This window comes from Galleria mellonella, unplaced genomic scaffold, assembly GCF_026898425.1.
Source record: "Galleria mellonella isolate WM207_F2 unplaced genomic scaffold, CSIRO_AGI_GalMel_v1 utg176, whole genome shotgun sequence".
NCBI lineage: Eukaryota > Metazoa > Arthropoda > Insecta > Lepidoptera > Pyralidae > Galleria > Galleria mellonella.
In genome coordinates this window covers 1360250-1384747 of record NW_026442019.1, presented here as the reverse complement: position 1 = coordinate 1384747, position 24498 = coordinate 1360250, and the positions used below count along the sequence as shown (strand labels likewise).

General features: G+C 38.2%; 1 protein-coding gene across 4 annotated transcripts in view; it reads right to left on the bottom strand.

Annotated features, from left to right (window-relative positions):
- Positions 1–6980: 6980 nt before the first annotated feature.
- Positions 6981–24498, bottom strand: part of LOC113514893 (endoplasmic reticulum metallopeptidase 1-like) — a 33662-nt gene continuing 16144 nt past the window's right edge. For all 4 annotated transcript variants that reach the window (XM_052893471.1, XM_052893473.1, XM_052893474.1 and 1 more), the window contains 14 exons: positions 23448–23575; positions 23156–23254; positions 22318–22462; positions 20753–20904; positions 19269–19413; positions 16833–16953; positions 15145–15247; positions 14462–14654; positions 14197–14378; positions 13672–13812; positions 12508–12725; positions 11359–11477; positions 10381–10562; positions 6981–9502 (listed from right to left, as the gene is read on the bottom strand). In XM_052893471.1, the coding sequence (XP_052749431.1) occupies positions 9335–9502; positions 10381–10562; positions 11359–11477; positions 12508–12725; positions 13672–13812; positions 14197–14378; positions 14462–14654; positions 15145–15247; positions 16833–16953; positions 19269–19413; positions 20753–20904; positions 22318–22462; positions 23156–23254; positions 23448–23575 (2096 nt within the window). In that variant the 3' untranslated portion in view covers positions 6981–9334. The remainder of the gene's footprint in view (positions 9503–10380; positions 10563–11358; positions 11478–12507; positions 12726–13671; positions 13813–14196; positions 14379–14461; positions 14655–15144; positions 15248–16832; positions 16954–19268; positions 19414–20752; positions 20905–22317; positions 22463–23155; positions 23255–23447; positions 23576–24498) is intronic.

The following is a 24498-nucleotide window of genomic DNA, read 5'->3' as shown; positions in this document are numbered from 1 at the left end:
TAATATGTATATGAGGTTTGACTTTTTGTTTGTAGTATTAAAATAGCTTTTAAATACTTAACGGATTTTAAACATATTTTCATGGATAGAAAGATGCATTATCAACGAATGAAGTGGGTTGTATTTTATTTTAAAAAATCGTGCGATGCTAGAGCGTGTTGTTAGTAATCAAGTGAGGAAATGTTAATTTGTCTTTATATATCTGAGCTTATACTTGCTATTTGATCTTCTATCGTATATGTCGTCGGAGACCAGATACGTAGTGAACAATTCTTTCGATAGACGCCTTTCTCATGCATAATACTGCATAACGAGTAAGCACCATGAATGCACAGTGACCAAACGGCAACGTCCAGCGTCCCATTCTTACACGTCTGGTAACGAACACGTGTCTATCGAATAGATTTAAAGTGATATATCTGTACCTTTGTGATATTCTGTCTACCCCTCTGTAACGGACTGGAAACGTGTTTAAAGCATCAAGTTACTTTATTGTTTGGAATTTCATAATTTGTAACAACAAAACATGTTGCTTATTATGAATTTAATAAATCTATTATCAATTATGACAATGAAAGAGAGAAAGAGCATAGTAACATGTGTGTTAGAGGGAGATAGGTATAGGATACCTTTCTTGTGTCGTTATGGGCCACAATCGGTGTGACTTTATTTCTGATTATTATCAGCTTTTGAAGTTTTTGATACTAAGTAGCCGTTTATTACCATATTTAAGTACGTAGATTAACAGTCATTTGTTTTTTAACTTGTTCTAAATGCATCGCTGATGTATTTTGATATATCACGAGGTGGAAGCCGAATTCGTTGGCGTCGTTTTCAGGGAGTGTTCTACTAGCAAAATTGTACAGTTTACTCAAAGTGTAATACTATGGGTCAAAGAGTGACAAAAAATGTCGTGACTTTTATTATAATATAGTGCGTATGTTAGTATGAGCGTCACATTTTTTTTTTTTATATTTTTTTACTCAAACCTTTGGGAAGAAATATTCAGTTTTGCCTGTAAACACTTCTATTAACAGGATGATAATATCAGCCTGTATATATAAAGAACCTATGACCAATATGCAATTTTATTATGTTCCTTTATACGCGAGAAGTGGAATTGAGGATAATTTTTTTTTTTTTTTGCTATTGTTAAAATATGATTATATTATATAGTTTTGCTAAGGTTTATCGTTAGTTTAATTATCTGGTTCACGTACCTATCTATGTAACAGGTAATTTATAATATTGTAATAAACATTTGAAGTCAGCGTTTCCTAAAATTTAAAGGGAATAGTTTATTTTTCTTAGACAATTAGACAATAAATAAAAGATATTGAAACATGGCCGTAGGTAGACGGGGGTATTGAGAGGCCAATGCCCTAACTTAAAATGAAACGCCCCAAGAAAATTAAATTGACTTTTTTTTGAAGTCGCTTAATTATGACTTGTGCCCTACGAAAAAGTTCTTTAGTTCTTTTGCCCTACCCTAAACTTGAGTCTAGCTACGGCCCTGTATTGAAAGTACCTCACTGGTAAATATTGTACAAGTTATCTTCATTTTTTAAATAAATCGCCTCTCAAATACTCGAAAGTATGCCGCTACGATTGCTTTGGTTGGATATTTTAACATATGGTCACACTGTTTTGTGAATATTTTGGGAATCGCTGACATTGTTCGATGAACCGGATTTATTTTATTAATTTTAGTTTGACATTTAAATCTTTATATATCTTGAATATTAGTTACAGAGCATTTATTATATGAAAGACTTATATAGAACGCAGACAGAACAAAACGAATTTACTATAAAAAAAAATATATCAGATGGAATATGGATGGAATTCTATCAGCTTCTATGGTTACCCATTACATGTTTCGTGAATAATGTGGAGTGGTTTTGGGGGAACCCATATCGCTCCTATGCACAATTAAATGGTGGCATTTAATATAAATGCTTATAGACATGTTACTTGCAGAAGCAATAAACTAAAATATAATAAAGACCTACTTTAACAATTAAAGTATTGTGTCCCTTTCTATTGTGCAAAAATCACAATTGGAGGAAAAGAGACAGAATACTATAATAGTAAAATAGGTTTATAGTGTTTTTTTTTTTTTTATAAATACGATGATTTAAAATGTTAATTTTAACAACAGAACAAACCTTAGTGTTAGAAAACGTGGAGTTTTTATTGTCTTCAACAAATTCGTTTGTAATTTTATTTTTTAAGATGTTTACCATTACGTATCACGTAAGTTACGTGTATACTCTTCTCCTACAGATGCGAGTTTAAATAGATGACGCAAGTGGATTTTGCTGGATTTTATTTTAATTAAATTAAATGTACAGCTTACTTGAACTTCACTTTTTGTCTAATGATTAGCGGGTAGAGAAAAAGAGAATGCCTTAATAAGTTCGCCATTTGTACAAATTTTATTGTGCAATAAATGGTAAGTAAATAAATAAACCTCGAATATATTTGACTCTGATTTACTACGTACATTCTAAGTCTTCAGAATGTTATTTTATGTTTATTTGACAATATTTATTGTGTAACTATTTATTAAAACTGAATTATATGATTAATGAGTTAAATGTAACTTGAAATGAATGACAGAGATGGTGTTTCTCATAGAGTTTGGTCTGAATCTAAATTTGCTATTAATAAATAGCTATTTTAATGTATATCAATATTGATCGACTTAGTAAATTTTGTTTAGAACCTTCACCGGATTTCTTTTCTCTATTTGGGATAAAAACTATCCTATCTCACAAGTTGAAGAAAGGTATAGGCTTTATAAAGAATAATTAAGTTTTTTTTTATGTATATACTAAATTATTTACTAACGAATTGTGAATTTAACATGATCAAAATAGAAACTACTCACATATGAATAAAACAGTTGAACTGTATTTGACGAAGCGTTTGAAAACAAATCCTTCATCTGTAAATGATTGTAGAGGGAATAGCAAAGAATACTTCGGATCCTTGCGATTTTGAGGTTAAATCTAATATTCGAACTTGCCTTCGTAATAATTGTGCAGACTTGCCGAAGGAATGTTTCACTTTTTTTTTATATATATATATATTGAGGTTATCGAGCTGGGCCCATAACCGTTGTGAAGTGTAGAAAGAATAATATGTTATTCAGATTTTAACAAGAGGTTCAATCTTATACATTTGGAGCTGTTTGAAACTTTAAATAGAAAGAAATAGGCATCTCCAGTTCAGTTGTCAATTAGACCAGATTAGACACTTGCGTCGTCTATTATTATTATGTCTAAGTTTTGGGTGTATCTAGACTTAGATAACAATATATGTTCTGTTTTGTATTTCAAAGGAGATCTCCAATAAATTGATATGAAAAATTGTGCCTGAATTATGTCATTTTGACCCTGTAAATATGTAATTTTATATTTATAAGTTAAATTATTTGACGCGCCACCATTATCTGTGGTTGTATAGTTCAGGGACGAATTAAGAATGGACATTTTTAAATAAAATTTTATGTTGCTTTCTCTCAATGTGTATGCCTTGTTTTTTTACATATGAAAATGGTATACAATCACAGATAATACAATGAATTATTTTGTGTGATATTAACAAGCGTGCGTAAGATATATAATTTTTATATCTTACGCATATTAATGAATCGAAAGACTGATCAAATAAAACATTAAAATATATTTCATTACGTATTTTATTTCACTGGTCCTTTGTCCTTATACACGTAAGTACATACATCTAAATAAATTCGTATTAACAGTATAAAGTCATGGAAAAATAAAAAACATTAAATTAATAATATTAAAAAACAATGAAATATTTAATCAAAATCATATGTCAAATATATTGCTGTGTGATGCAATTAAAAAAATTAAAGCGGGCAATTTGACTTTTACATTTGCAATTAATGAATTTTCAATATTATATAAAAATCTTTTTTTAAAGAGACCTAAAAATATACTGGCTTGTTACATTCACAAAGACAAACATTTAAATACAATATATCTAATAAAACAACCATATTCACAATGTACAATGACTGAATTTAATCTTAAATTTATTATTAAAAAATAACCAATGACATCGAATTCCTACAAAACAGCGACGTCACCTGTATATTACACTGTAAAGATGTACAATATTAAAAAAAAAAATTGGCGGTAAATTTGCGAATCTATACTTTAACGCAATATAGTTTTAGTGCAAATGAAATAGGAAGCCATTTTATCTTATTGTTTCAATCATGCCATCTCTTTTTATTCTTTTTTGTCAATCTGATGAAATAAATGTCTGTATGGTGACAAGCTGTTGGGAGTAAAGGAGAGAGTGTCATTGAATTTTATGTCATGTTATACTAGATAACATCGCAATACTGCCGTAATTGTGTTTGACATTGGTTAAAAAGATTTTCGTTGAATGTACAACACGGTGATCGAAAAAGGCGGGAAACGTTAAATATGGCAATTATTTGAAGGACCAAACTAAAATGAAAATTCTTGACACCGGCAGGTATGGTTGTAAAAATAAAGACTGATTGTCATTGAAGAAAAGAAAAAATGCCTGCATCCATGATTCGGATTTTTTTTATTCTAATCTTGCTTAAAAAAAATTGTTTGCAAATAATAGACATAGATAGCTCAGGATTGTCCGATATGACAGTTTTAGGAAAGCCTACAGTCAGCAATAAACGATTGAAAAGGTACACGAGTTAATACTGTTTCACTTGAAGCTTAATACGGACTGCCTTAGTCGAGTATTGTGTAAAAATATTTGGAACTATAAATAGACTAATAATTTGTAGACACGTATAGTTGCTATTGCCACAGTATTAAATTATCTGTGCTAATACTAACCAGTGAAGTACCATCTTTCTAAACTTGCGTCTATTTACAATATTTTAATTCGATAATTTCGTAAAACTATTGTTTTATAGACCATTCTAAACTTATTTTAACTTTATATAAAATTACATTCATACTGGTCCATAGAATAAAGATTTCGATGTAATATTAAATTGAAATTTTTATTTTAAAGATACGTTAAAAGAAATACGTGCCACAGAATCGAGCCCACTGTCTGATTAATAATAAACAAGTCAACAATACCGACCCTGGGGTTGGGCGGAAGGAGCGGTCGCTCTAGCCGCCAGATGGCGAGGGGCGCCAAAAAGTTAAATACGAGAAAAAATACCTCTATTTATAAACTACTTCATTTAAATTTAATAAGTGTTGATAAAAATTGATTTAAGAAAATTTAGGAATTATTTATTTAACATAAAAACGTAATAGAATTAACGTGAAGCGAAATCGTCGACCAAAGGGCGCTAAAAACAATCTCGTTCTAATCTAGCTAGGGCTATGTACGGCATTGGTCACAATTCAAATTATGTATAATTTTGTTATATACTTAAATGACAGGTTTAGTTTAATATACATTTATTTATTTATTAAATATAGAAGATAAATTTACAACAAAAAAATAAATTAATTAAAAAAAAGAATGCATTAGTAATGCAGCTACATGACCTAGGTATATTGGTACCTGGACTTACTAACAATAATTTATTTAAAGTCGACAAAACAAGCTCTCGTACAAATATATTCATCTCAGGAATGTACATGTAAATAAAAATTATAATAGATGGCACTGTGGTCGTTTTGCAACGCGTTATAATTTGTCGTTACATAAATCTGAAATCAAATGCTTAATGTTGTTAAACATTACGCAAAATTGCCCACATTAACTTTTAACATCACAGAATATACAAATTTTTTTAAAGCCGCTCCGTTTCATATGCCGGATTACGGCTAATTCATAATTTAAATTAAATAACTATATGTAAATATAAATGGAATTATATGTAATCTAATTAACTTAATTAGAATTGATTTATTTGTTAATGTAAGGTACATTTTATATGTAGAATATTTTTGTAGGTACATTTTTACATTAGGAAACTTTAAATTATATAAATAGAGCATCGAGCCTCAAAAACGGATCAACTTTTTGTCCGCTAATTGTCAAATTAGCGGACAAAAACTTATGCACATAATGTATCTTGACGTATCTATATATAATTATTTAATAAATAAAATGAATTTTAATGCATTAAAAAGATGCAAAAATTATAAAACAAAATAAATATACAAGTTATAAAGGAGTCACTCATGACTATTTATCACGCAAAATTGTGTATGAAAAAGTTGAGCCGGTTTTCTCGAAGCATTTGTATGGAGACGAAGAAAATTTGTACAAACTTATTCTGGCACACTGTACGCGTGCAAATGTTAAAACTTATTATACAAAAATAAAAATAATATGATCAGAATTATAAATACATATATATATATATATATATATATATATATATATATATATATATATATATATATATATATATATATATATATATATACATATACGCAAAAAAGGGATTTCATGTCTAAGTAGTATGAAATAAACTATACTTTTCTCTATCACACTTTTTAGGTCGCGCTCACTCCGTCAGTTTGAGCGTAACGTTTTTTAAAAAGCACTTTTTATACATGGAGTGAAAAATTTACATTTATTAAAGATATTTTTTTTTTGTATGAAAAATTTTATGACATTTGAGACACGAAATCCTATCATTATGGTAACGTATATGCGTAATACTATATCCCTTTAACCCTTAAATACCTGAAGTTTGAAATTTGATCCGGGGTTATAGATCGCATTGAGCGCCTACAATCGATTTTATTATAATATTTGGCTGTTTACATGTTACCAAATGATTTTTTTCAAAATAAATATATAAAAATATCGTTTTGATTTTTTTTTTTACTATTTCTCTCAATTAGTAAACACAGTAACGGGGACACTTATATATTTTTTAATTTGATTTAATAAATCAGGCTTTTTATGGGTTAAAGGGAATACAGATAATTTGGTAACACCTTATTTATTGTATATTAACTATACAGTCTCATTGATACAAGGAGAACGACTTCATATTGATAAACTTGATATAAATTTACCCTTTTATAGATTTTTTTTACAACACGGCCCAAACGAGCATGCGGCTCACCTGATGGTAAGTGACTACCGCCGCCCATGATCACCCACAACTAATATTATCACGATAAGAGATATCATATTGTAATGATGCTGTAAGCAGTTCATATTGTAAATTCAAATTCTCATTACAAATTATTCAATTTTAATGAAAACTCATCATTATAATTACAGCCGTTATCTGTCCACAGCTGGACATAGATCTCTCCCATAAATTGTCTCCCTGCAATGTAATACATATTTGAGGTCGTCCCTCCCACTAGTGGGGGGTCGTCCTACACTGCGTTTGCCCGTACGGGGTCGCCACTCAAGAACGTTTCTTCCACATCGGTTGTCGTTTCTTCGAGCTATGTGACCAGCCCATTGCCACTTCAGCTTGCTTATCCTTCGGGCTATATCGGTGAGTTTGGTTCTTTTGCGGATATCCTCGTTTCGGATTCTATCACGCAGACTTCGAGCATAGCTCTGTTCATAGCGCGCTGAGTTACTTGTAGCTTCTGCATACGGGCAATCGTGTAGGAGCATGTTTCGGTTTCATAAGTCATCACTGGCAACACGCGCTGGTTGAAGACCTTCGTCTTCAAAGTTTGAAGTATTTTGGATGAGAAATAGCATATAAATGTTCTTAATTATAATCTTTCGCTCCTTTTTTTACATGCCTAACTGCAACGGTGTTTCCAGAAATGCTGTCTTATCAAAAAATATTAAATCTAATTTGATCAGTCAAGCCTAGAACTCCCCAAACAGGGGAACGTAGAAAGATACGAAATAGGGCATAATTTGGAAAGAAAAACTAATGCTTACTTCTCTGTTATATGTATGTATTGGTGAAACATGGCCTGAGTTCGTTTGGTTTGTTTTTTATAACTGTACAAAACTCGGTCCGGTGAGAGCAAAGAAAACCAGTATATAAAATATGTATATATTTAGACGGACTGTATATAACACAGATGTTAACTCAGAAAAAAAATCTTGCATTAAAATAGACAAGAAAGAAATGGAAGAAAACTATATCGCGTTCTGTTCAGTACAACGACATCTAGTGACAAGGAATTCAAATTTACTATGTGAAACCTAGACAATAATTTAGATTTAAAATAAAAGTCGATAAAATAATGTTTTTTTTTTGTAATGATAAAATTCGAGGGGGTATGCAAATATTAGGTATATATTTTATTGAACTAGATCCTATTTTGCAGAAGTCGATTTCACTGGTTGTTGAACTACAATTATTTTGTTTAATTCCGCTACCGTTAGTATGTGTGTGACTGCCAACACTCAAACATTTGTGATGCAGTTTAAGTGCCGAACCATTAATACTTGCCTTTGAGCAGCGATTTAATAATTTGCCTGAAGATACCTCGTTTAGAAATAAAACACGTATTGCAAAACGTGCGTGAACAAAATGGCGGTTGGAGATTGATGGCTAACATGGAAGGTTGTGTAACTTCTGGTAGTAATAGTGGTGGTCAATCTTCGAGTGTTGACAGTCACACACATACTAATGGTAGCGGAATTAAACAAAATAAACAAAATAATTTAACAAAATCTAATTAAATAACCATTATTATTTATAAATCCGGGGAGGATCAACAAAAGAAAGGTTGGAAGACCCTGGTCTATCCCATAGAAGTACATAATTTTTGATATTACAAAATGACCCCATTTGTGGGTATTAAAAGAGAATACTGTAGTCGAAACGAGTAAGGTAAATACTTTTTCTCAAACACGCTTGGAAATGTGAGCATTATTTTAACAATCTTCTTCGAAATAAATCAATATTGCCGTACTGGCCAGATACATGCGAGCAGCGGCCGGCAAAAGTTGTATGAAAATCCATATCTGTCGTGTTTCGCGGCCAGATAAATTACTATGTAAACTCATATCTGTCCTGTAATTTAAAAATGGAATTACCTTTTACTTCGAAATATGGCTACCAAGGAGGTAACTAATAAAAGGTTTTATTTAAATTTCGAACTAGCTTGCAAATAGAGAGCTGTTTATTGGAAAAAACAACAAAGGAACATTATGGCGCGTGAAAAATTATTATTGTTCGTTATTCGTCATTGAACTTAAAAAGTAAAATTGTTTTTGATTTCCGCGCATTGTTTGAGAAAAGTACTATACAAGCCTTGGCCACAACTAGACATTGATGGACTCACGTATGTGTGCGTCGCCTCGGCCCACATTTAAACGTTTGTCCATCAATGCCTCAGTTGCTGGCCGCTGCAGTAATGTACTATATCCCCATTCATGTCAAGTGTTCCATTTAAAAGACATAATTATTTCTGAACGTCATGAAGTTAGCGAAGTTGAAGTATTTGGGCATAGCGTCCAGTAACTCTGCAAACTGAGTCGTGTAGTCTTTAGGGTGGTGGATTTTGTGTGCGTGGTGCGACACGTCCACCAACGGTCCATTCTGCATCGACAGCGGCACCTGGCGGACGACAACATAACAAGATGAGGGAAAGAAAATGGATAGTGGGATCAAACAACTCTATTAATACAACACTTTTCACTGGAGGGGGGCTTCGTGTAATAAGCGAAAGCATGGGTTTTCTTATCCAACCTAGAATGGCGGGGGGGAAAAGGGATTGTTAGTGATGAGGTCTAACTGTTCCATTACTGCATCCTATCAGGTTGACCTTCGCGCGTTTCCCCTGGAAGCCATCGTGGTTAATTCTAGTGCAATTCGTCATGATAGGCTAACTGACCTGCTTTTATTCTCACCTATCATCCTTCACTGGTGCCCCGCTGGTGTGTGCTGATAGCGCAGGTGGGGTAACCATTCCATTATCACCCATTAAAAAAAATAGGGGTGCAAATATATAACTTAGAATGGCGAACAAGCGGACGGCCCACCTGATGGAAAGTGGTAACCGTCACCTATAGACATGAGCAGTACCGTGGACATAATAGAGTATACTGTTTACGCCAGGTTGCCAGTAAGAGATTGCTTCTAGCGATAAGGCCGCCCTTTGTATATGTACATTTTGTATAAATACTCTTTATATACGTCTGTACTGTGAGCAATAAAGAGTTTATTATTATTATACACTATAATATTAATGGTGCTATTCATGTCTATAGGCGACAGTTACAGCTTCCCATCAGGCTGGCCGTTAGCTTTACCTTTATATATATCATACATCATTATCATAAGTTTCGAGAAAAGACCATATTCCTTTTTAAAAGGCCGGCAGCACACCTGCAATGCCGCTGGTGTTGTGGGTGATCATGGGCGGCGGTAGTCACTTACCATCAGGTGAGCCGCATGCTCGTTTGCCCCCTGTGTTGTAAAAAAAAATGACTTACGACCAATGTGAGATTGAAGGCGAGCGTGTCGAGGCTGCCCTTGTACGTGGCCTCCGAATGCACCATGACGTAGTAGGGCCGGCCGGCCACGTCGCCTGTCGCCTGCAGCCGCGGCGCGAGGCTCCAGGCCGCCAGCCGCGCCCCCGCCCGCGGCCACACCGTCACCATGTTGTGGGGGGCGGCTGCGGTGGGGACAACGGTTCATTAGCAGGGGATTTTTTTTATACAACTTTGAATGGCAAACAAGGTGGGCCGATCATGCATTGTTTGCCATTCTAAGTAAATTCACGTATAAAAAAAACACAGCCATCTTCACGGTTGAAACACGAATGGGACAGCCCGAAGAAAGATCACGTTAGAAGACTATACAATTGCCAATCCGCTTATTTACAATTTTATTAATAGCGTGGAAACCACTTCCTAACAATACACCCTATCAGGTCAACCTCCACGCGGTTCTCCCTGAAAACCATAATGGTAAAATCCACCCCCCTGCATATACCCTCTTATTAGAGAGGCCTATGTCCAGCAGTGGGCGGTTAACGGCTGATGTGATGATGATGATGACATTCATTGTTCATCATCATTTCAGCCGCGATTATCCGTTCTCAGTCTCCATTACCATTGGGTGTGTAAGAAGCGACCAAGGGAGGGCGAGGGATGAGCAACAGCGTCCATCTTAAAACATCACCAAGCCTAACTAAAAAACGGTTCCGTAGCCACCATGAACAATATATCCACTCGACTCCCTGCAATGCATTTTTATTATTAGATTCATCATGATGGTCTAACTGACCTGCTTTATCCTCACCTATCATCCCTCACTGATGCCCTGTCAGTCCGATTACATAGCGCAGACGTTTGGTCGTTAAAAAACGCTGGTTACCACTCAAATGAACCTCTCTTCTCCATCGATGACATTACATTATTTGAAGATAAATATAATGATAATTTATTTATTTGTGTGTGTGGACTGACCGGTCATGTTGAGTTGCAGCGTGCAGGTCTCGCCGAGGCAGTCGCGGCCGACCACGCGGATGCCCGGCTCCGGGTCGAAAGGCGCCGGCCCGGACGTGTACAGGAACAGCGCGTCCTTCCTGACAACCGATTCATCAATCAATTGATTTATCAACCAATCGACTTATTAACCAATCGATTTATAAATCAATCGATTTATTAACCAATTGTTTTATCAGTCAATCAATTCATTAAATACTTTTTTCCGTAGATATTAGTAACATAATTGTAACTAGACTATACATGAGAGATATTTATGAAAAATTGATGAGGGGGGGGGGTCTTAATAGAAGGAATAGATATAATAACAATATTTTTTTGAAATTTTTATTATTTATATATATATATTTGTTCTGGCCTCGTGCAAAAAGTACACCACCAAATTGGATGCAGTTTTCCTCTGTTATGTTCCTGAAGATCCAACTTAAAATCTGGTGTATGTTTTATCTTGATATTCTATCTAAAAGTATCCTATAAGATAGACAAAAATATAGTGTACAATACAATTTATATAAATACTAGTGATCCGCCCCGGTTTCGCGCGCATATATGATAATGGAATAAAGATAAACTAGTATTTTATATCAGCTTAAATAGATAAATTTTTGATACATCGATTCACATTTGTGTTTTTCGTACGGATCTCTAATTTATTTCAATAATATAGCCCATGTTACGCGCTGATAATGTAGCTTTCTGTAGGTGAAAGAATTTTATAAAATCGGTTGAGTAGTTTTTGAGTTTATCCATTACAAATAAACATACAAAAAATTTAATCTTTCCTATCATTATATTGATAATAGACAAAAAAATATGTATTAATTTCTTAATAAAACAATGAGTTTCCTTGACGGTGTATACCGATAGCGCAGGTGAGGTCTCTGTTTCATTTTCACCGTTTATTTTATGCAACTGAGAATGGCAAACAAGCTGACGGCCCACCTGATGGAAAGTGGTAACCGTCGCCTATAGACATGAGCAGTACCATGGACATAACAGAGTATACTGTTTCGCCCATGATACCCCCCATGCGTTGCCATTCCTGAGGATTCAGGTGTTATTCCTCTGTACCCTGTAGATTTACTGTTGTGTTAGTAAAGATTCACTTACAAGTACTGTCCGAACGAGACCCTGTACAGCGGCAGGTTGCAGAACACGTATCTCTGGCAGTCTTCGGAGAAGTCAGTCCTGGAGTGCAGGGAGATGCCGTGGTCGCGGAGCGCGGGCAGCACGCGGTCGCTGCTGTAGGGGTCGTGCTTGGTCACCAGGACGCCCGTCGTGCTCGCAGTCACCGCGCCGTTTATATCGTGCGACTTTATCTCTGAGTGCTGCGAGAAAACATTCTGCTATTATAATAATATTGAATGAGAGGTTGCCGTACTATAAGTATGAGCCCCAGCCGGTCCTCGAAAGCGACAGCGTCAGGCTCTACTGGGACCGATCCATCATCACGGACAGGACAGTTCTTGCGAACAAACTTGATATCGTAATGATGGATAGGGAACTTTCGAGGGTGTTTTTGGTGGATATCACCATACCGCATGACGAAAACCTCGTGAAAGCCGAAACTGAGAAAAAGAGAAAACATCTCGACCTGGCTCACGAGGTGACCGAAATGTGGGGGGTGGCGTCCACCGAAATCATTCCAATCGTTTTGTCGATTTTATCCCAACTAGACTGGAAAAACATCTAAGACGGTTGGGATTCCGGAGCGGTTCACTCCCGGGAAAGATGCAGAAAGCAGTGCTCTTAGATTCTGCCCGCATTGTACGCCGGTTTCTCTCCCTGGGGCCCTGAACCCCGGCCGACTGTGCATCTGGCGGGGTTAGTTTGCCATCTCTCCTTATTTATGTATTTTACACTTTATTGCATCAAATAAAAAGAGAAATAACAAATACAGTAAATATTAATGAGAAGTGATACAAAAGGCGGCTTTATCGCTAAGCAATCTCTTCCAGACAACCTTTGGGTAGAGGACATTGCGTTGCCATTCCTGAGGACTCAGGTGTTATTCCTCTGTACCCAGTAAATTCACGCTATATCCCACCCTTCAAACCGAAACACAGCCATGCAAACACAACTGCTTTACGGTTGAAACATGAATGGGACAGAGGTATCCAAGCAATCGACTTTTGTACAAAGTCTCCCTCTCATACGCTCGCACTATCTATATTCATAAACTCGCACTAAAGGTTCATAAACACACATAAGAGAGAAGGCCTTTCCGTAGACAATGCACAACTCTGAATGTATGAAATTTGTAGTAATACTCACAAACCAGTAATGCCTCTGCGTGGAGGGTCCGTCGTCGCTGTACGGGCTGAACGGTATGAACATGAGCACCAGGCACACCAGCGACACGAAGCCGGCCGTTATCCACAGCCGCCGCCGGGAAAACAGCAGTTCGATTCCAGACTGACGATATAAATATAATTAAAATCTATGGTGGAGAATTATTTAATGATTGTACGTTACCTGTGGGGAATTATTTAATTAATGTAAACTAGTAGTGGCGAATTAGTTAATGATTGTATGTTACATGTTTCGAATTAGTTAATGATTGTATGTTACATGTGGCGAATTAGTTAATGATTGTATGTTACATGTGGCGAATTAATTAATGATTGCATGTTACATGTGGAGAATTATTTAATGATTGTACTTTACATGTGGGGATTTATTTAATGAATAAATATAAGTCAGAGGTGGGGATTTAATTAATAAAAGTGAGCCAGAAGTGGGGAATAATGTAACGCTAGATTTGGATATTTAATCAATAACTATTGCCGGAGTACTAACGACAGTAGAGCACGTGAGGGCGGCGAGCGCGAGGTTGACGGCGGCGATCAGGTAGTCGGGCCGGTCCAGCCCCGAGCGACCCATCACCGGCAGCACCATGGCGTCCGCCCGCAGCACCAGCGAGAACGCGAACATCGTGCCCGGCAGCGACAGGGCCACCTCCAGCACCAGGTGGCGCCACGCTGCACGTGCCAGTACAAATATCAATTAAACAGGCAACGGAGCACCACCAACATGTGTCACTGGTGAAAAAACATGAACGCACCTTTCATCCGGAAGTATCTGACGACGGTGAGCGAGACGATCGCCGCGCAAGACATGAACATGAGCGGGAAGGACAGCGCGTACCGCACCGTGGTCAAGCTGGGCACGCACGTCAGTACGACTAGCACCGCGCCCAGCAGCAGCCGCGTCGCCGCCATCGCTTGCAGCGCTCGAATCGAGCGATTCAAGCCGCTCTGCGGTATACAATTGACACGGATCAATCTCAGAACATACGCTAAAGGTTTACTTTTATATATTTAGAGGTGTGTCTTAAAATAATACATAAGATGTAAAACAAACATGTCTCAAAATTATATAGTTCTATATAAAAATTTCTTAAATGTTATATATAAAACATTTCTCTACGTAGTCTAATCAGACTAATTATTACCTATAGAAGATGATCAGATAGACCGTGTTCTACCTCAGAAAGGAGTCAAGGCCAAGAGTCTTTTTTTACCACTGAGGTGGCAAACAAGAATACGGCCAACCTGATGGTAAATGGTTATCGTAGCCTATGAACACCTGCAATACCAGAGGTATTACGCGCGCGTTGCCGACCCTGAAGAAACCTCTTTACCCCCCTTTTGAAGAACCCCATGCTGTAGTCTCTTGGGAAACTACAGCTTGGGTACCTAATCCACAGTGTATTTGATTCGAAAATATCTATGAGTCAATGTTTACCTTGCTGGTCCTCCACCTGTCGTAGAGATGCGATACGATGACAGCGGGGACGAGGTACGGCATCCAGTACAGCGGGACCACCAGCCACGGGTAGGACAGGTACCTGCGCCGCGTTATCACTCCACATTAGTTGATATCGCCATATAGTTTTAAACTAAGCGAAACTTGTGGATACTATCTATCTATCTATCCATTTAAGAGCTGCGCTCTTGTCGGTGGAGCTCTTGCCACTCACTAAGATTTTCAGAGAGTCTCCTCACCTCTTGATACGACACGACACCAACTCGTTCCTTGATCTGCCTGATGTAACTATATCTCGGTCTCCCTCTCCCCCGCCTTCCTTCTATCTTACCTTCTATTATAATGTTCATAAGTTCGTCATGTCGTATCAAGTGTGGATACTAGACAATTATTTAAAGATCAGCCATTAGTCGTTTATTCAAAAACAATATCTGAAATTATGTATGATTTTACAAAAAAAAAGCATTAAATTAAATATTAGAAGTATTTTAGTAAAAAATCATCAATGAATACATATGATTACATGAAAGATATAGGTAAGAAAAACTATTATAGGGGGGGGCTTTATGAACGCAAGAACTTTAAGAACTCAAAACAATGATGTTTAAAATATTTGTATGTACGTTTGTGCAGGTTAATCTCAAAAACGGCTTAATCTAACTTCAATTGGTTTATAAACTTCAATTGGTTTATAAATTAAAAAAGTTATATCAATCTAAAGCAGGGGTACCCAAACTTATTTTGTCTACTGCCCACTTTGAGAATAAATTATATTTTAGCGCTCCCATTTTGTCAATTACTTGAAAATCACTATAACTTCAAGATCAACAAATCATCCCCGAAGCCTCTACACAACGGCCCCGTTTTTTTTCTGAGTCTCTTACACCGCCGCCCTTTAGGCCAGCAGCGCCCATAAGGGGGCGTTATCGCCCACTTTGAGAAAGGCTGATCTAAAGAATGACATAAGTTGGGTACAGCCTCACTAATACGTAAATCTTTGGCAAATACCGAACGGAATGTTTTACGTAAAAATTTCAATAATTAATTAATTCAATTTCAATTTCATCAATGTAATTAAATTCTAATTAAATTCCAAATTAATTTAATGATTTTAACGAATTTTTTTTTTTATTTCCATTTGTTTTATTTTAATTTAATGCAATTTAATGTAGTTGTTCATATGTTTAACTTTTAATTCTATATTTATTGTTTATTAAAACAATCTTACAATTTATATAAGAAATTTAATTATATAAAATACTGTAGCCTGACGCTCCCAAAGAGGGTTGACGTCAGGCAGGCGGCCGGTCGTAAAACTGTAAGCTAAATCCTTTGGAAATGGATAAAACCATATTACGCCGACCCCAAATAATAATTGGGATAAGGGTAGGAAGATGATGACTGTAGCCTGACGTTCATAACACAGGACTTTCCTGTCATGGAGACGAGATACACTTACTGTGAATCAATATGTAATGTATTTTTTTTTTTTACAACACAGGGGGCAAACGAGCATGCGGCTCACCTGATGGTAAGTGACTACCGCCGCCCATGGTCACCCACAACACCTACGGCATTGCAGGTGTGCTGCCGGCTGTAGTATATGTATCTATTAATGGCATCTGTTATATTATTCAAATTGTAGAACTAGTGAATGGGCTACTGACCTCATTTGTATAGTGGTGACGACCATCAGCGGTACGAAGATGAGCACCGCCAGCACGCCGGCCAGCATCGCCGCGATGCGGCCTAGCACAGCGTACAGAAGCTCTTGCACGGTCGTCCATCCTGGTTTCAAGTTTTTTTTAATAAAAAAAAGAAGATAAAGACTGTTGTCTGAGAAGAACCCGCAAGGAACTCAGCAGCTCAGGAATGTAAGGACTTAATAACAATACATAATTTTTGGAACTTTCATCGAATAAAACTTGACCTATCTTCCCGGGATATTAATGGAATTTAAAAGCTCCATTGCTAGCAATATATATACCTTATCAGGTCGCCCTCCACGCAGTTCCACCTGGAAACCATCGTCAATTCTTATGGAATTCGTCACAGTGGGCCAACTGACCTGTTTTCATCCTCACCTATCATCCCTCACTGGTTCCCCGCCAGCGTATACTGTTAGCGTAAATGGAGTTACCATTCCATTATCATCCATAAAAAAACATAACCTTTATTTATTTATTTATAAATTACTCACCACACTTACAGTGTCCCAAAACGTGAAGTGAGCCATGGGTTTATTTTACAAACTTAAAAATTTAAAACAACATTTTAAAAATATGGAATGTTGTGGAACTTCTGGTAGTAATAGTGGCGGTCAATCTTCGTATGTTTTTTTTTTTTTGATGAGTGAAAATGGTATGGTAACCCCGCCTGCGCTTACGGAATAAGCTGGCGGAGCACCAGTGAAGGGTGATAGATGAGAATGAAAACTGGCCAGTAAGCCCATAATGATGAATTCATCAGGAATTAATCATGATAGTTTCCAGGGGGAACAGCGAGGAGGTCGACCTGGTTAGGTATATTGCTAGCAATGGGATTCTCAGTCTCCATTACTAACAATCCCTTTCCCCCAATCTTCGAGTGTTGCCAGTCACATACATACTAACGGTAGTGGAATTAAACAAAATAATTGTAATCAAATAACCAATTATTTATGCTATATTAGGGTATTTTTTTAATGGGTGAAAATGGCATGGTAGCCCCGCCTGCGCTATCGGTATACACTGGCGTGGCACCAGTGAGGGATGAATGGTGAGGATGAAAAGGCAGGTCAGTTAGCTCATCGTGACGAATTCAACGATAAATTAGTCACGATGGTTTCCAGGGGGAACCGCGCGGAGGTCGATCTGATAGGGTATATTGATAGCAATGGGGACTAACTTCCCCATTACTAACAATCCCTTCCCCCCCTCAGCTATATTAGGGGTAAGTTCGGAGTCTCTTTGCGTGATAGAATCCGAAACGAGGATATCCGCAAAAGAACCAAACTCACCGATATAGGCCGAAGGATAAGCAAGCTGAAGTGGCAATGGGCTAATCACATAGCTCGAAGAACTAACAACCGATAGGGAACAAAGGTTCTTGATTGGAGACCGAGTACGGGTAAACGCAGTATAGAATAACCCCCCACTAGATGGAGTGACGACTTGAAATGCATTGCAATGAGTCAGTGGATGCAGGTGGCTCAGGACCGTTCTTTATGGCAGTCTATGGGGGAGGCTTATGTCCAACAGTGGACGGATAATAGCTGAAACGAACCAATGATTTGAACTTCTGCAAGATCTAGTTGAGTAAAGTACAGTTAATTTTCTATATAAGCAACTCATTTGAACCAGTTTCAATTAAAAAAAAAAATCTTATTGGGAAAAGTTGCTTACAGGGAAAAAAGGAGTATAAAAATACTTACCGTCTGGAAAATATTTTCACTTATTTCTTTTATTAACTAAGCTGAGTAGAATAAATATTTTTTTTTTTTATACAACTTAGAATGGCAAAGAAGCTGACGGCCCACCTGATGAAAAGTGGTAACCGTCGCCTATAGACATGAGCAGTACCATGGACATAACAGAGTATACTGTTTCGTCCATGATACCCCCCATGCGTTGCCATTCCTGAGGACTCAGGTGTTATTTCTCTGTACCCAGTAAATTCACGCCATATCCCACCCTTCAAACCGAAACACAGCCATGCAAACACAACTGCTTCACGGTTGAAACACGAATAGGACAGAGGTACCCAAGCAAACGACTTTTGTACAAAGTCTCCCTCTGGTGATATATAAAGAAAAAAGTGAAATATAAAGAATGTTGCTTATAGAGAGGTTGTTTATATAGAGCGTTTGTTGAGTTTAATTGTTTTATGTTTCCAGTCTCCACAATTATTATTTTTAATAATTGCAACATTAGGCATAGACAACGAAAGAGTAGTTACGGTAGAGTAGGCCAGAGGGCGCTGATGATTGTCTTTGGTGTGTGTGAAAAATATATATATATATATATATATATATATATATATATATATATATATATATATATATATATATATATATATATATATATATATATAGCGTTCACTGTATTTAAAAAGTGTGCACTGACTGGGCCCGACGAGCCAGGCGTAGTAGGCGACGGAGAGCAGCGCCAGCAGCGCTATGAGGGCGTCGATGGCGTGCGCGGCCGGCTTCGAGTACGCGATCACCGACAGGTTCAGGAAGTCGTAGTACACCGCCCCCGACGGCTCCACCTGCCCCACGGAATTATGCTACTTAGAATGGCAAACAAACTTAAAAACGCACGTCAAATTAAAACCACGAGACCCGGAGGTGGTAGCCTCCAGAGTTGAGACTGAGGTAATGGGGTACGTCCCGAGGCCCCCACCTCGGTCGCTCACACCATCATATATATATGGAAGAGACTGGAGTAACACGGAATGAACTGGAATAACATGGAATGAACTGCAGTAGCACGGAATGAACTGGAATAACATGGAATGAACTGGAATAACACGGAATGAACTGGATTAGCACGGAATATACTGGAGTAACATGGAATGAACTAGTAGCACAGAATGAAAATAACATGGAATGAACTGGAATAACACGAAATGAACTGCAGTAGCACGGAATGAACTGGAGTAACATGGAATGAACTGGAGTAGCACAGAATGAACTGGAATAACATGGAATGAACTGGAATAACACGAAATGAACTGCAGTAGCACGGAATGAACTGGAGTAACATGGAATGAACTGGAGTAACATGGAATGAACTGGAGTGACACGGAATGAACTGGAGTAACATGGAATGGACTGCAGTAGCACGGAATGAACTGGAGTAACATGGAAAGGACTGCAGTAGCACGGAATGAACTGGAGTAACATGGAATGGACTGGAGTAGCACGGAATGAACTGGAGTAACATGGAATGGACTGGAGTAGCACGGAATGAACTGGAATAACACGGAAGTTACCGGAGTAACACGGAATGAACTGAAATAATACGGAATGGACTGGAGTAGCACGGAATGAACTGGAGTAACATGGAATGGACTGGAGTAGCACAGAATGAACTGGAATAACATGGAATGGACTGGAGTAGCACGGAATGAACTGGAATAACACGGAAGTTACCGGAGTAACACGGAATGAACTGAAATAATACGGAATGGACTGGAGTAGCACGGAATGAACTGGAGTAACATGGAATGGACTGGAGTAGCACAGAATGAACTGGAATAACATGGAATGGACTGGAGTAGCACGGAATGAACTGGAATAACATGGAATGGACTGGAGTAGCACGGAATGAACTGGAATAACATGGAATGGACTGGAGTAGCACGGAATGAACTGGAGTAACATGGAATGGACTGGAGTAGCACAGAATGAACTGGAGTAACATGGAATGGACTGGAGTAGCACGGAATGAACTGGAGTGATATGGATTAAACTAGAGTGACATGGAGCGAATTGAAGTAGAGACAATTAACATAGAAAATAGCAAACCTTATAGAAGTTTTGCATTTTCCTTACCATTACATTGACCATTTTCACATAAGTGAACAGTATATAAGTGAGATGTACCTTATTCTCGAGGTCCTGTAGGTCAGCCAGCTCGGTCAGCAGCGGCAGCAGCATGTCTCCGGCGCACTGCACGACGCCCTCCCGCACCAGCGACGGGTGGTCGTACCGCGTGTGGTACACGTGGCCCCACTTCGAGTACGCTATATCGATACCTGCCAACCGTACTCGCATCTTATAGATAGACATACATTATACTCAATGTCACCCCTTCCTTTCCCCTGAGAGTCGTAAGAGGCGACTAAGCGAACTCCATGGTCGAGGGATGGTCAACAGCCCCCCTTTTAAACATCACCAAAGATTAACTGCTGTTGCGAACTCGTTTGCCAAGCGTGGCAACTACTGCCAAAAATCCCCCTTATGACGGAGGATTATGCTCAGATGTGAACAGTTAATGGCTGATACGATACGAGGATTATTAGGAATCATTGAAATCAGTTTACAACTGGCACAATAATATATTGAATTTATACTATTAATAAAAAAAAAATAGTCAAATTGACATTTACCAGAGGGAGACTTTGTACAAAAGTCGATTGCTTGGGTACCTCTGTCCCATTCGTGTTTCAACCGTGAAGCAGTTGTTTGCATGGCTGTGTTTCGGTTTGAAGGGTTGGATATGGCGTGATAATATTGTAGAGGAACACTGATAATTTTTAAGGTTTCTAATGTGATGTGATGTAATGTGCACCCGTGCGAAGAAAAAGCGAAGTAAGAATGGCAAAAAAGCTGACGGCCCACCTGATGGAAAGTGGTAACAAGTCGCCTATACACATGAGCCTGTACCATGGACATAACAGAGTATACTGTTTCGCCCATGATACCCCCATGCGTTGCCATTCCTAAGGACTCAGGTATTATTCCTGTGTACCCAGTAAATTCACACCATATCCCAATCACCCTTCAAAAAGAAACCGAAACACAGTTTTAAAGCATGCAAACACAACTGCTTCACGGTAGAAACACGAATGGGACAGAGGATGCCCAAGCAAACGACTTTTGTTATAATTCTCCCACCCACCTTCAAATAAAACATCATCAGCACACCAGCCGTGAACTGTCCACTGCTGAACATAGGTCTTCCTCTTCAGGAGTTTTGCTAGTAATTGTCATGATTGACAGACGGGTTGACACAACAGCAGTTTTTTTTTTGATGGTTTAAAATTTTCATTTATATTTGCCCATTCCTGCGCTAACGGTGTTACGCTGGCGGAGCACCAGTAAAGGGTTCATAGATGAGAATGAAAACAACTGCCAGTTAGCCCATCATGATGAATTCATCAAGAATTAACTATGATAGTTTCCAAGGGGAACCGTGAGAAGGTCGACCTAGTAGGGTATATTGCTAGCAATGGGATTCTCAGTCTCCGTTACTAACAATCCCTTTCCCCCCACACAACAGCAGTTAGTCTTTGGTGATGTTTTAAGAAGGACACTATTGCCAATTCCTTAACCATTAAGTTCCCTTAGTCGCCACTTACAACGCCCACGCTTCGCGAGCTTATAATGCCTTATGGCGTACTCTAGCAGCTATCTTTTATGGGGTAAATAGTGAGACGGCCCCTCACCGCTGATGTTGCCGAAGTCCCGCCAAATCCTGAAGTCTGTGTCGGAGGGTATGACGCCGGACTGGAACAGGTACTCGCCGAACGACTGCGCGTTAGGCCGCGGCACCACTCGCCTGAACGCGCGCAGCAGCCGCAGGTCCGTCGCCTGTCGTCATGTAAACGGGTGCTGCCTTTAGCTTTGTATTGTTACATACTCTCTTATTTATTATGTAAGAAGCATGTTAAAACACGTTCCTTCGGGGTCCTAGCTAGACCCAAGTTTAAGGTAGGGCAAAAAACAAGATCCGACCTGAAAACCAACGTGGTAAATTTCAGGTGTATTCGTCCGATGGGCTAACTGACCTGCTTTCATCCTCACCTATCATCCCTCACTGGTGCCTCGCCAGTGTATACTGATAGGGCAGGCGGGTTCACTCTTTCATTATCACCCATTAAAAAATGTGCCTATATAATCACCATCATTATATCAGCCGTTAACTGTCCACTAGTGAAGTGAAGGTTGCCTGGAAGAGATCGCTCTTAGCGATAAGGTCGCCCATTGTTTTCTCATTGTGATTATTTCTTGTAATTGTTTATATCTATAATAAGTTTACTATTGTAATCTTTTGGAGGAAACAATGAAGAGTATCTATCTATCTATCTAGTGAATATAGATTTCTCCCATATGGAGGTTTTGCCAGAAACTGGCAACCGCAACCAGGTCTGGGTGAATGTTTTAAGAGGGACGTTGCTGCCCATCCCTCGTGCTCCCTTAGTCGCCTCTTACGACACCCACGGGAAAGAAAGGGTTGGCCCATTGTATGCCGGTTGGCATTCTATTGTCACACGACAGCGTTACCTGAAAGACGGCGGGCTTGCCGTTCATGCCGGCAGCGTCCAGGTTGACGACGACGGTGGCGCCGCGCGACCAGCTGTGCTGCAGGAACCCATGGCTCGCCTGCAACACGCACCAATCCTCAAGTCAATAGACACACACACACACACACACACACACACATATATATATATATATATATATATATATATATATATATATATATATATATATATATATATATATAGCTTCCTCAGCTTATCAGCTTGTTTGTCATTCTAAGAATCATATAACGAGTAGATATGCTGCGTCCGACCTGCAGCGGGTTCTCCTCGGCGCCGTTGAAGAGGAAGACGATGTTGTGTCGGTAGGGCCGTGCTCGCCGCGACATCTTTTCCAGCGTCTCCGCCATCACCGCGCAGAACACCACGTTGTCCGACGCACCTATGAGGATAGCATATGGTCAATAATGGGCAATAACGCCCCTTTGTGACCGTTTGAAACTTTCAAGGCAAGGGGGGAATTATCCTATTAAGGAAACCCAAAGAAAATTAGGGGGCGAGAAAAGAGACACATCATTGAGATGAAGCAAAGAAGACGCGGGTAGATTAAAAAATATGATCTAAAAGTAAAATTAAGATGTGGGGTGAGGACTCTAGAAAAAACACATTTTTTTTTATGGGTGAAAATGGTATGGTAACCCCGCCTGCGCTAACGGTATACGCTGGCGGAGCACCAGTGAAGGGTGATAGATGAGAATGAAAACAGGCCAGTTAGCCCATCGTGATGAATTCATCAGGAATTAACCATGATAGTTTCTAGGGAGAACCGCGAGGAAGTCGACCTGGTTGGGTATATTGCTAGCAATGGGATTCTCAGTCTCCATTACTAACAATCCCTTTCTCTCTAGAAAAAACACATTAGCAAAGCGGGTGATGGATGAAATGAGGCTGAGGAATGCTATAGATAGGCCAACTAAATTTATATATATATATATATATATATATATATATATATATATATATATATATATATATATATATATATAAAACAGGCTGTCTTTTCAAAACTTTAGATATATAGATAGATACTCTTTATTGTTTCCTCCAAAAGATTAATATCCTATAGTAAACTTATTATAAATATAAACAATTACAAGAAATAATCACAGTGAGAAAACAATGGGCGACTTTGGCTGTTTCAACTAAACAACGTGATATGACAGTGGACTTACTTGGTATGTTATTAGGAACATCAACCAACGAATACAATATGCTGTGACGCTCATGATGGAATAACATGGTCGTCACAGTATATTGTATGATGTCCATGGTGCTGCTCATGTATATAGGCGACGGTTGCCATTT